The sequence below is a fragment of the Camelina sativa genome, chromosome 2 (genome assembly GCF_000633955.1).
Source record: "Camelina sativa cultivar DH55 chromosome 2, Cs, whole genome shotgun sequence".
Classification (NCBI taxonomy): domain Eukaryota; kingdom Viridiplantae; phylum Streptophyta; class Magnoliopsida; order Brassicales; family Brassicaceae; genus Camelina; species Camelina sativa.
The window spans coordinates 22,211,889-22,225,944 of record NC_025686.1 but is presented as its reverse complement, the minus strand read 5'-3'; the positions used below and the strand labels follow the sequence as shown (position 1 = coordinate 22,225,944).

The window sequence follows — 14,056 nt, the reverse complement described above, 5'->3', positions numbered from 1 at the left end:
TCCCGTAGAATGGGACTGCCTACGTACCCCCCGATCAGGAGGGATCAAGCCGATCGTAGTTCACATTTACATGCTTATTCATACTTATAGAAAGGACGAGCTACACATAGCCGAGCTCGCTTGGTGATTTTCAGTAGTAGTAACGCTTGAGATGCATTGAATTCCAAGACCTCGGCACTGGTTTGCCGCCCATTGTTAAGAGTTCGTACACGCCGGGATGGACGACCTTAGACACTATATATGGACCTTCCCAATTAGCTCCCATTTTCCCGGCATCCGGTTCGGCGGTATTCTCAAAGACCTTGCGAAGGACGAGATCACCTTCGTCAAAATGCCGATTATGGACCTTTTTGTTATAGTACTTGGCTGCGGCGAGCTGATAGTTCTGGATTCGTAGGAGTGCTTTGTCTCGTTCTTCTTCCAACTCGTCGAGCCTATCCAAGAGCATCTGACTGTTGAGCGCGGTGTTCTGAACGAGCATTGTCCGCCGGAGGCTCGAACTGCCGACCTCTGCCGGTGCCATTGCTTCCATTCCGTAAGCTAGGGAGAATGGGGTTTGATTAGTGGACGTCCTTGGGGTCGTCCAGTAGGACCAAAGTACTCCATCAAGCTCGTCGGCCCAAGCATCCTTCTTGGCGTCTAGTCTTTTCTTAAGACCATCGAGTATGGTTTTGTTGGTAGCTTCTGCCTGGCCGTTCCCTTGTGGATACCTCGGCGTCGACTTGCTTAGTTTGATTCGCCATCTTGCACAAAAATTTTCGAACTGCAGGGAGATGAACTGTGAGCCGTTGTCGGTGATTATCTCGTATGGGAGGCCGTGGCGACAGATTACGTATTTCCAGACGAAGAGTTGGACGTCCCTTGCTTTGATATTTGCGTAGGATTCGGCCTCGACCCATTTAGTGAAATAATCGGTTAGGACGAGTATATATCGCTTTTGTCTGGAAGTTGGTAATGGGCCGATGATGTCCATTGCCCAGCGCATGAAAGGGTAAGGGGCTACTCCAGCTCGTAGCAGTTCGGTCGGCTGATGAATAATGGGGGCGTGTCGCTGGCATTTTTCACACTTGGCGACGAACTTTTCACAATCAGATATCATCGTAGGCCAGTAATGGCCATGCTTCCTGATTCGTAGTGCTAGGGCTCGGCCACCTGAGTGATTTCCTCCAGCTCCCTCGTGCATTTCCATCATGACACGCTCGGTGTCGTCGCCGTGTATGCAAAGCAACAAGGCTCCTGCCGCCGTCCACCGGAGCAAATGGTCTTTCATCAAAGTGTAGTGGGCGGCCTTGGCTTTTAATCTTCGTCTAGCCCATTTATCTGTTGGCACGTCACCGTCGGCTAGGTATGCTCGGATTTCGACCCGCCAATCCGTCGCGTCGCTGCCAGATGCGGGTTCGCACCCTCGGCCTGACCTCATCGTTCGATAAGTCGTCCTTATTTCATTGGGTTGGTGGAGTGCGAGGCACGTCTCGGCGTAATTTTCACTTATGCTCGGCGTATCTATGCTTTCTACCGGGATGATTCGCCGAAGATCGGGATCCGATGTTGAGGCGAGTGCTGCCAAAGCGTCGGCCGGAGCATTGTCTCCTCTGGGAATTTTGACGAGTTCGAATTCGTCAAAGCGCTTTGACAAAATCTTAACGACACTAAGGTAGGCGGCCATAGGTTCGCTCTTGGTGTCGTACTCGCCGCTGAACTGGTTGGCGACAAGCTGGGAATCGCAAAAAGCCCGTATCCGCTTAATCTGCATTCCGTTAGCGAGCTTAAGACCGGCGATGAGTGCTTCGTACTCGGCGACGTTGTTGGTTGCTTGGAATCGAAGGCGGAAGGACTGCTCCAAAATTTCTCCGGTCGGCGAAGTTAGTCGAATCCCTATGCCCGATCCAAGATGAGAGGACGCTCCGTCCACATGCAAGGTCCATCGGTCATCGGACGGGTCGACAGGTGTTGGTTCGGCCTCCCCAAACGGCAGCTCAATCAAGAAATCGGCGAGTACTTGGGACTTTGCAGCCGGCCGAGTTCGATACTCGATGTCGTACTCACTAAGTTCAATCGCCCACTTCGTTAGTCGACCCGATTGGTTCGGGCTGTGCAATATAGATCGTAAAGGTTGGTTGGACAGGACAGCGACAGTATGTGACTGGAAATACGGTCGGAGCTTTCTTGCCGACGTGACTACTGCCAGGGCGACCTTTTCAACTGTTGGGTAGCGAGTTTCCGCGTCGTCAAGTGATTTGCTTATATAAAAGATGGGTCGTTGCTCTCCTCGGTCGTCTTTAACGAGTACACCACTGACGGCCGACTCCGAGACCGCGATATAGAGAAATAAGATTTCGCCGAGCTCCGGCTTTGCTAAGATTGGTGGGGTCGATAAATAATTTTTTAGCTCGTTGAACGCGCTGTGACAGGCGTCGGTCCACTCGAACTTGCCCTTTGTTTTGAGAAGCTGGTAAAATGGTAGACACTTGTCGGTCGATCTGGATATAAAGCGGTTTAGAGCAGCGATTCGTCCAGTTAACCGCTGTACTTCTCTGGCGTTCTTTGGTTGTGGTAGATCGATGATCGCCTTAATTTGCTTCGGGTTCGCCTCGATGCCTCGTCTGGTTACCAGGTACCCAAGGAATTCGCCGGATTTCACTGCAAATGTGCATTTGGCCGGGTTTAGCTTCATCCCATACTTGTTAAGGGTGTCGAAGCATTGTCGTAGGTGAATAATATGATCCTTGGCGTGCTGTGATTTGACGAGCATATCGTCAATATAGACCTCCATAGTCCGGCCGAGCTGCTCGGCAAACATCTTGTTGACTAGCCGTTGATACGTCGCTCCCGCGTTTTTCAGACCAAAAGGCATGACCTTGTAGCAGTATGTCCCTCTGTCCGTGATGAATGATGTTTTTTCCTGGTCGTCCTTGTGCATCAGAATCTGGTTGTAACCGGAGAATGCGTCCATAAAGGTTAACAGCTCGTTGCCCGCAGTTGCTTCGACGAGCTGATCGATTCTTGGCAATGGGAAGCTATCCTTTGGGCAGGCCTTGTTAAGATCGGTAAAATCAACGCAAATTCGCCACTTCCCATTCTTCTTTTTGACGACTACCGGATTGGCTAGCCACTCTGGATATTTTACTTCCACGATTGACCCGGCACCGAGGAGTTTGTCAACTTCATCGTTTACTGCTTGCGACCGTTCAGGGCCTAACTTGCGCCGTTTCTGTTTGACCGGCTTATGCGTTGGGTCGGCATTGAGCTCGTGGGTCGTGACGCTTGGGTCGATTCCTTTCATATCAGTCACGCTCCATGCGAACGTTGAGATGTTGGTTTTGAGGAAAAGTATTAACTCGTCTCGCATGGCGGACGTTATTTCTGTGCCGATATTCACGCATCGTTTCTTGTCGTTCTCGTCTAAGCTCACCTCCTCGACCGCGGCAACGCCTTGTTGGACGGCAGTCGGCTTTCCGTCCGTCGGTGACTTGCTGTTGTCGCAGACTCGCGGCTTTGATTGCTATAATTTCTTTCCGGTGCGAAGCTTATGCTCGATCAGAAAACAGGCTCGTGCGGTTTGCTGGTTGCCGCGCAACGTGTACACCCCTTTTGAAGTTGGGAATTTAACGCACTGATGGTACGTTGATGGGACGGCTTTCATCTTGTGGATCCACGGGGTGCCGAGGATGACGTTGTAGATTGTCGGCTTGTCGATGACTGCGAAACGGAAATACCTGGCTATCCCCGCAACGAAGATCGGCAAAGTAATTGTGCCGACGGACATAAGGTGATCCCCGTCGAAACCCGTCAAAGAGTGACACTCTGGCATAATGTCCCGCTCGCCGATTTCCATTTTCGCCAAGACGTCTCTGAAGATGACGTTGACCGAGCTTCCAGTGTCGATCAATATTCTCGTCACCTCGCTTTCACCGATCAAGAGCTCGACGACCAACGGGTCGTTGTGCGGTAAATCCAAACCTTCCAGGTCTTTTCCGTCAAAGGTGATTGGCATACTTTCAGCCTCGAACCGCGACGGCCAAGACTTCGTCATTTCGGCTTTCTTAGTATAATCTCTGATTGCTCTGACCGAATCGTTACATCCGGCTAGTCCACCCATTATCATGTTGATTCGTCTTATAGTCGGGGGACGTTGATCAGGCTTGCGGTCTGTATGCGGTCGTTTTTCGTGACCGCTGTCTTCACGTCGTTCAGCTAGTAGGTTTGGAATTTCCATCTCGTCTTCACTTTGGTCGGCTAATATCTTTGAATCTTTGACGAACTTTCGAGCGATATTTTCAGCGCGCTTGGCATCATTTCGTCCAGGTCGGGCTGTCTTGCTTCTGTCCGGCTCGACGACTATTGCGCCTTTCTTGTATCGTTCCATCAGAATCCTCTGGAGGTAATGACATTCGTCTGTCGAGTGGGTATTACTCTGATGGTAGTCGCAATACGAGGTTGCGCTATTTTCAGCTCCTTCTTTCCGGATATACTTGTTTTCGCCGATCGCAAAGGTTCGGCGACTTCGATCTTGGTTCTTGGTGAGTGCTGCCGTGGCTCGACATAATCGACTTTTGGAGCTGCGGCTATAGGCTGTCTGGTTATTGCACTTGCCTCCGAGGAATGCTTCTTGGCGTTGATAGCTTTCTCTTCTTCGAGCCCAATGTGTTTTGCAGCTCGGAGTAATGCCTCGGCTACGGTCTCGACATGTGTCAAAGATAATTCCTCCTTGAATCGAGATTCATACCATAGTGCGTTTCGGAGCGCAACGATTGCGGCCGCATCGGGGATTGAGATGTTGACATAAATCTCCTTGAATCGTCCAATAAAGGACCGAAGCGATTCCCCCTTGTGCTGAGTTAAGGCATATAAGTCGGCGTGGGAATTCTTGTCCTCAATTAAAACAGAGAACTGCTTCAGAAACTCAGTTATCAGCTCCCTGATGCTGTCGATTGATCCTGGTGGTAGCCTCGAGAACCAACTCAAGGCGGTTCCCGTCAAATGTTCGGCGAAAACTTGACAAGCTCCTGCGTCGTATTCTGCCGGGCTGAACTGCAATGGGCCGAGGGCCACGCCGAAGGTGAGCAAGAAGTCTCGTGGGTCGACCGTTCCATCGTAATGGCCCAACCTTGGCTTGACCGCTCGTTTGACCGCTGTTGTAGCGAGTCGTCGAGAGAATGGAGTTCGCTGTGTTGCCTCGAGCATGAGTCCGACTTCGGGTGCCTTATCCGTCGCTTTCTGGATCATTGCGGCCATTTCTTTCATTTGTTGTTTCATTGCTATTAGCTCGGCATCCTTCGTTCGATCTGCCACTTCGGTACCCTGCTCGGCAAGGCGCTGGACGGGATTACGCTCTAATCCGCCGGTCTGCACATACGGCCCTGGCGTTGTCCTTGCTGAGGTGAAGTTCATTGAGTTGAGCCGAGCGTTGTGGAGATGATTGATTTCATCTTGCGAATTGAACTGCGCCGCAGTGAGCGCATCCAAACGGTTGTTTGTTCGCTCTTCCTGCTGGTCGAGGCGCGTTAAGATTCCTCGGAACAGCTCGTCTATGCTAGAGACGGGCTGGTTGTTGAGCAGAGAGAGTTGTGTCGGAGCCTGTGTTGCCTCTGCGGTCGCTGGGGTCGTCAAATTTGTAGCTATGACGAACGTTTATGGGCTTTCTACCGTCACAACTTTTCTTGGAGCGTCTGGCGTGGGAAGGGCTATCTGCTCCGCTTGATCCGTCGCCGGGGTGATTGTTCCCCCCGACGAGCTTGCTTCTTTGCTTCTTTCCTTGTCAACTATCGTCATCTCGTTTAGTTGGTGTAGGTCCGTTCTTCAATTTTTCAGAAAACTTTGACTTGTTGTCCCCCTTCCTGGCGCGCCAAATTGTTGATGTCCCTTTTGGTCACAATTAGAATGTTTAGTTCGGTCAAGGGAGGGTCGAAGTTCTCTTTATTATATCGATGCCGAGGCACTAAAGGACGGGCTACAACACAATGTAAACGAGTTACAAACAAACTAATCGACGGGCTGATAGCTCGTCAACTCTCCGAACTATAGGCTTGAAAACGTTGACTTTCTCTTGGACGAGCTGAGCTCTGGTTCTTGCTGTACGAATTCTGCTGCCTTTTTCACGATCCCCCAAAATGCGGGCCGTACGCCTGTATTTATAGGGAATCGTGTCGGTTCGTCCATATAAAAGACCATAATACCCTCCATTCCTTTGGAGATTTATCATGGGCTTTTTCCTGGGCCAGGCCTCTTGTTTGAGGTGTGGATCCACCCTCAACAGTATATATATATATATACACATTGTTTCTGTTTCGTTTGTGCCTATTTTGGGTTCGGACAAAATCCCCCAAAGACTCAAAATCCAGAGTTTCAGAGTTTAAACTTCTAAGTAAGACTTAGATAGTTGTTGTCGCCTTGTTCAAACTTTTCTATGAGACTTGTATACTCTTTTTTATAAAGGTTTAATGAGACCTCTAACTTAATGCTATACAAGAATTCTTAAGAAAATCAACATCGATCGTTATTGAAATGTATACATATATTTTGACGTCCAAAATGTACAAGCTTTGTATTTTGTAATGCATGGTTGCAGATTTTGTTGGAGTTATATGGCTATTTTAGTGTAAATTGAAAAGAAAAATATATACGAACATATAGAATGTCTATTAATAAACACTATATTAAGATTTTATAAATGTTTTTGCCATTGTGATTTGCATCATCTACTCACAATGCACTACAAGAAAATCGTGTATTTATAGCATAATAAGATAGCGTTTTAAGGGTTTATGCTATGTTAATTAAATATGGAATTATAGATAGCGTCTATTTATAAGTAGACACTATAAATGCATCGGTCAAACTTAAAAATTTTGATGCAGAAAGATTTAGGTTTTTGCGGATATCAATTAATAGCATATACCATAAAAATGCTATTGAAATGTAAAGCGGAAATAATTTTTTTTAATGCCCGCTATTTATAAAAAAAAAAAGAATACGAAAAAATAGATCTAGAATTTCGGCTCACTCACGTCCAAACGCCTCACCTCTCACTCGTCTCTTGAATTCTCAGTCAATTTCTCATTTTTCAATCTCTAATTCTCAGTTTTCAATCTCTAATCTCACTCAAGCCTCACTCGTTGATTTCTAAGGGATTCGTTTGTTGAGGGACGAATTCGTTTGCTTAACAAAGACAATCTGTCAAGCCTCACTCGAAGCCTCACTCGTCGATTTCTCAAAACTGAAGGTGATATATTTAATCGATTCGTTTATCAAATCGTTTTCACTGTTTGTTATTTGCTCTCACTGGGATCTGTTTCTTTTGTTCTTTTGCATGCAAATTTTAGGATTCGTTTGAGTTTAAGGTACTGTAAATTTGCGTTTTCGATCTTAATTTTTTTTCTAAATGTTATCGAGTTAATGTTATGTGTGGCTATATAGATCTAATTAGCGTTTATTTATTTATTTTTTAATTTTGCAGAGAACTTTTTTAAGTTCGCAGAGACTTAGATCTATTCGTTTGGTGAGTAATTATTTAGGAGTTTCAGTTTTTCATTAAGCTTTATTCTTGTTCTCTTCGATCTGTGTTTTTAATTGGTATGGTTTGACAACAGTGTGTTCGTGGTCGATTCAACACTGTGTTCATGGTCGAGCTTTGGTGGTTTTTTAAGATGGACAAGTTTTGGGTCTGGCTTCCAAGGTATGAAGTTGTCTTTTTTTTTTCTTTTTTTTATGTTTTTCCTTTTATAAGTATTAACCTTTGAAATATTTTTCACTTAAGGGCCAGCCTTGAGTTTTAGATAGGGGATACTACTTTTGTGCATGCATCTGCACTGAGATTGGGTAATCTTAGTGAGATGTTCTGTCTCTGTATAGATTGCCGCAATCTATGCCATCAGCCGATAGCTACAGTGTTGGATCATCTAGTGATTAGGGGTATGGATCAGAAATACAAGAGAAATTCATGTTGGAGTAAGCATGGGATATTAGGACTGATGATCCAAAATCTCACTTAATTAGATGCTTATGACTTGATTAGGACAGCTTTCTTTGATGGTGATTCACAACCGACGAGCCACTTTGTAGATCAAGCAGATGATGTTGATGGTGATAGTAAAGAAGAGTCTGAGTTTAGGGAGAAGCTAGAAGATGCTGAAACTCCACTTTACTCCAGTTTTCCCAACTACACAAAGGTGTCTGCAATTATGGGGCTTTACCGCATCAAAGTGAAGAGTGGAATGTCAGAGAACTATTTTGATCAGTTTCTCATGATGCTTCATGATATGCTTCTTGCAGATAATGTTCTCCCCTAATCAACTTATGGGATAAAGAAGTTCCTGAAGATGTTTGGCTTCGGATATGATATGATTCATGCACACAAGAACGATTGTATTTTATACCGAAAGCAATAAGAGGCTATGGAAAGCTGTCCAAGGTGTAGTGTTCCAAGATGGTAGAGGGATAAACAAACTGGTGAAGAAAAAGGGGATATCAGTCAAGGTATTAAGATATTTTCCAATCAAAAACAGATTGAGATGGCTATTTAGATATAAAAGGACGGCTGAAGAGGTTTGTTGGCATTTTAAAAATACTAGTTCAAATGGTATAATATGAGGCATCCAGTGGACTCTTTAACTTGGGCCAATGTGACGATAAATGGCCAGAGTTTTCAGCTGACCATTTCTCTGGAAGATAGCTTACAGATCAGAAGAAGGTTATCTACTGAAAAATCCCCAAAGCTGAGATCCAAAGAGTGCTTATATAACGAGAAGAAGAGAACACCAATATGTTCTTCATAAAAGATTGAAGAGACTCTTACGATTTACGAGTGTAAGTGGTTCTGCTTATGGACAAGGCGGCCATGGTTTCAGGAGGGATGCAAGAGAGTTGTGTAGGACAAAAAGTGTAACTCAATTTATGGAACACTTTACATCGTAATATGTGAATGTGATCGAATTATATTTGAATTGTACCTAGCTACTGGGTTTAAAATTGAAAAGTGATTGGGTCTCTTAGGCTCATCATAACAACACACCATAAGACATTTTCATAAATGAGTTTAGAACATCCGATGGATTCTAAACAAATTACGAAAAGTGTCATCAAATGTAAACAACGTGAGAGAAAACTATGAATAACCTATATGAAAGCTTCATAAAAAATAATTCTTCCAATTCTCTTCTCTTCTTTTAAACCCTGAAAGAGTGATAAATGTCGAAAGAAATCTCATCTCTTGAAAATTCTTGGTGAATATTATACATTTGAAAATCCTTCGAAAATTTACACCTTCAAAAGTCTGTCGCAAATTTCCGATAGTTTTTCGACGATTTTTTGTTTCCGACCAGCAATTTTTTTGTTTCTGACCAGCAATTTTCAAAGACTTTTTTTTTCTTGGGAAATCTATTAGAAAAAGGACTTTTCCAAAGAATACCAACAATTTGCTTCCTTAGAAATAGATTATTTTCTTGTAGTAATTTTTAATAAATTTATAAAAATTGGTTCAACTTTAATAAAGCTATACTATATAAATATTGAACCTATAAGTTTATAGACCGTTCACGTATGATTTTAAACAACCAAGCATGGTTAGCCATTTCTTTTAGTTAATATTTTTTAAATCTATAAAATTTTATATATTAAGAATCTTAAGGAAAAAAACATTATATAAAGATAAAAAGAAATATATTAATATATGGAAATATTTCTATTTTTTTGTTTTCCAAATTAATAAATGATATAAAACTAATCAAAATATAAAATGTTATTTTATTTATTAAATTATAAACGAAAATATTTAAAATATTTTTTCATATTTAAGATAGTTAAGAAAAAAAAAATATACATCTAATTTCACAACTAAGTTGGCACCAGACTGAAAGTAGGGGCAACTGATTTCTATCGTTGAAAGTTGATGTAAAAGATCAAAATTGCCTTTTGATTTTGATTTTCTGTGTGGGCAAAACGATCGAATCCTATCATTGAGTTGATATTTTGGGTATATTTATTTACTTTACTTTAGTTCTGAGTAAAATTCTAATTTTAAAAAGTAAAATTTGGTTGGATAATTATGATGGTTAGCCCTAACAATTTAACTATAAATATTGCGTCTCCATTTCCACATTAGTATTTGCATGCATTCAGTTATGATTCAATTTTTATATAGTATAGATTTCTTTTTAAAAAGAAAAATCCTAATGTCGTCGTCGCCTAGAAAGCTTCCATTAGATCTGGAAGAAGAGATACTCGTTCGAGTTCCACCTCGATCTCTCGTTGGCTTCAAATCAGTTTGCAAAGGATGGAACACTCTTTTCAACGATAAGAGATTCGTCAACAAACAGTTGGCTTTCGGTCGTCCAGAAATCTTGTTAAAGACACCTTCTCGTATGTATTCGATAAGCGTCGATCTCAACAAGGACGATCCAACTACAAAAGTGAGTGATTTATGTGTTAATTTTCACGATCGCCGTTATATTCTCGAGGGGACCTGCGATGGTAACTTCTTCATCAACGACTTTCATAAATTAGGAAGCCGCGAATACGTGGTTTTGAATCCATTGTTGATGAGACATAGAATTGTGGCGGATGCCTTTTCATGTTGCAAGGGCATAGGTTATGATGGTAGTAGACCCCAAAAGAGTTACAAGATTATTGGGAAAATGAATACTTATTGGCAGGGTAGCGTTACTTATACATATTCAGTCTTCCAATTTGCAACCAATACGTGGAAGGTTACCGATCATACCAGTTTTCCCGGAAAGTCAGAATTAATAAGCGAAGCGTACAATAATGCTAGAGTCTCCCTGAATGGAAATTTGTACTGGACAGCTTATACTTATCCTGAAACTGGTCAGTATTTCATCCAAATGCTCGATTTTTCGAAAGAGATGGAAAGGACCTTTTGTGGTCTACCGTGTAAGGGAGAGTTAAATGTTACTCATACTCGTATCCTCTCGATTTACAAGGGAGATCAATTTTCAGTGTTAGAACAATCCAACGAAACAGGAGAGATTGAGATTTGGGTGACAAAGGATAAAATTGGTAATGGGGATAATGGAGACGATGTGGTGTGTATTAAGTTCCTGACAGTCTCAGTACCTGACTTCCCCATGTTACTTAGTAACAATGCTACAAGTTACTACGTCGATAATAATATCTATTGTTTGTACTGGGGATTGCACAACACTAAATAAATATCGATTTTAGGGGAAAGAGTGAAGTTTGTTCTTTATTAACGATAAGCATGCAAGGTCGTCACTAAAACGAGCCAAGATCGTGCTCGTCAGTTCACAGGAGAACTGACAAGTGAGTCACGACGAGCTCGGAAGCTAACAGGAAATTGTATAGAAAATAACAACAATATTTTAGACGCAAAGTATTGCTCTCTGTGTATTGTTCGAGGGTCTGATCCCCTTCTCCAATGAGTACTGTTTCTTTATATAGTGGACTGTAGACCGAGGGTTTTCTAGGGTTCCCATCGTGAATTCCCGAGATTGCCCTTTACGGATTATTAATGTCTTTCATCTGATTTCGTCGGGCCAAAATCACAGAACTTATCTTGTTGGGCCGAGTGGCATATTGGGGCGCAGCCCATGTCCAACAATAGTCCCCCCCTTAGTCCGGAGAGCGGCAGTTCTTCTGCGATCAGCGGGCGTGCTTGAAATTCTGTTAATATGCCTGCTCGGCACAGATCGTCTCGGATTGCTTGTGAGATTGCTGATGATCGGCAATCAGCGAGACTCCACAGTTGGAGATCGGCACGGTGCTGATGATGTGGAATCGGACAGGGGTCACCGCAATGACTTGACTTTGAGCGGGTTCGATCGATCTTGCTGGGCGTCGTTGAGGATCCCTGCACGAGAGAGTGATCTAGGTGAGATCAGCAGATTTAATGATTTTAGGGGTATCGAAGATCGGCCGATTGAGATAGGTTTTGAGAGAAAACGAGATGAGTTGAGCGGTGGTAATGAGTTGAGCGGTAGTAATGAGCTCGGCGGTGAGCTCGGAGAGATGAGCGAAGGTAATGAGCTCGGCGGTGAGCTCGGCGAGATGAGCGGAGGTAATGAGCTCGGCGGTGAGCTCGGAGAGATGAGCTAAGGTAATGAGCTCGGCGGTGAGCTCGGCGAGATGAGCGGACGAAATGAGCTCGGCGGTGAGCTCGGAGAGATGAGCAAAGGTAATGAGCTCGGTGGTGAGCTCGGCGAGATGAGCGGAGGTAATGAGCTCGGCGAGAGTGAGATTTAGGTCAGCGAAATTGAGATTGAGGTCGCCAACGAGATTGAAGTCGGCGAGTGAATGAGGTCGCCAACGAGAGTGAGTCTGAGGTCGCCATCGAGATTGAGGTTGGCGAGCGAGAGAGTGAGATTGAGGTCGGCGAGCGAGAGAGTGAGATTGAGGTCGGTGAGTGAGTGAGGTCGCCACCGAGAGTGAGTTTGAGGTCACCACCGAGAGTGGGATTGAGGTCGGCGAGTGAGTGAGGTCGCCACCGAGAGTGAGTTTGAGGTCGCCACCGAGAGTGAGATTGAGGTCGGCGCCAAGCTGGAGACTGGAGATCGGCACCAAACTTGAGAATGCAGGTCAGCACGAGGTAGAAGAGTGGATGTCTCCATCGAGAGTAGGACTCCACCGAGAATGAGAGTGGAGGTTTCCACCGAGAATAAGAGAGTAGGTCTCCACTGAAAACAAGAGTAGAGATCGCCACCATGAATGAGAGTGGCAAACGCAAGGGAGGCAAACACAAGAGCATCGAACGTGAGTGCGACGAGCGTGAAGGAGTCGAGCGTGAGGGTAGCGACCGCGAGAGTGTTAGTGAGCGGTGAGCATGAGGGTGGCAAGCGCGAGAGAATGAAGGCAGCAAGCTTGAGTGCGGCAAGCGTGAGGTAGGCAAGCGCGAGGACGTCGAATGTGAGGGTAGCGAGCGTGAGAGCGTGAGTGAGCGGCGAGGAGAACGGAATCGACACCGATGAGCTCAGCGTTAGTGAAGTCGGGTTTCCTGCAGCGAGACGTCAGCTCGGCATGTGGAGATTGGCGCCGAGGTCGACGTGTCGAGAGAATCTGAGATCGACTCGAGAGATCCGCGTGCTGGGTTTACAGATGAAGGCGGCGAGCTAAGTCGAGATGGGTTGAGTGGCGAGCTCGGCGGAAAGCGGCATATCTCCTTTCGTGGGAGTGATGAGGTTGTTTATCGGCGGTTTGCGGTTGCCACGGGTTTAAGAGGAGATGAGCTCGGCATAAGGGAAATATAGGTCGATGAGGAAGGACTTGGGGTCGCACTGATGAGCTCGGCGGAGGTGAAGTCGGAGGTCGCCGCGCAGAGTTTGTCAGCTCGAGCTCGGCGAGATCGAAGGTGGCTTCCGGTTCCTCTTGGGGTTTGCTCTGGTATTGCGACTGGCTCTCGGGAGGTCGGTATATGTTGAGTGCGGTTCGTCAGATCGGCAAGATCCGATGGCGTTGACGCCGACCACGGGATTTTCAGCGAGTGAAGACGATGGTGGTTCGGATGATGGCGATGCCGATCTGATGATGGGAGGCCGGTCTAAGGCAATATCCGGGAATGTGGTTGATGAAAGAAACGTCGAGGTTGGCCTTGTAAGGATCGAAGGGTGGTGCGACGAGGTCGGCATTGATGAGCTCGGCAATATAAGTGACGAGCTCGGCAATGGTGATGAGGTTGGCATTGACGAGCCTGGAAATGTTGAGATCGGCAATGGGGAGCTTTGCATAGCGATTGCCGATCTTTTCGGGAGACGGTCGATGAGTTGCAGTTCGATGTGCCTTCCAATGCCGATCTGGGGATAGAAGATTGATTGTTTGTGCGTGATGCTTGTGCCGAGCGTGGCTTTATGTTATTTTATTTTGAATCTATGCCGAGCATTGCTTGCTTTTGTTGGTTTTTATTTTGAACTTGTGCCGAGCATGGCCTTTTGTTGGTTGTTATTTTGAACTTGTGCCGAGCATGGCCTTTTGTTGGTTGTGTTATTTTGAACTTGTTTGCTCTTTGATTATGGAATAAAATTGTGTTCTTCCTATCTTTGGTATCGAGTTGTACTTTACGGTGCAAGACGTCTCTTGGCTTATCCTATTA

The 14,056-nt window shown here is 45.0% G+C and overlaps 1 protein-coding gene across 1 annotated transcript in view; it reads left to right on the top strand.

Moving 5' to 3' along the window:
• LOC104755461 (putative F-box protein At1g58090) overlaps positions 10,170-14,056 on the top strand; it is a 6,810-nt gene continuing 2,923 nt past the window's right edge. Inside the window, exon 1 of the mRNA XM_019231182.1 lies at positions 10,170-11,126. Within this exon, the coding sequence (XP_019086727.1) occupies positions 10,170-11,126 (957 nt within the window). The remainder of the gene's footprint in view (positions 11,127-14,056) is intronic.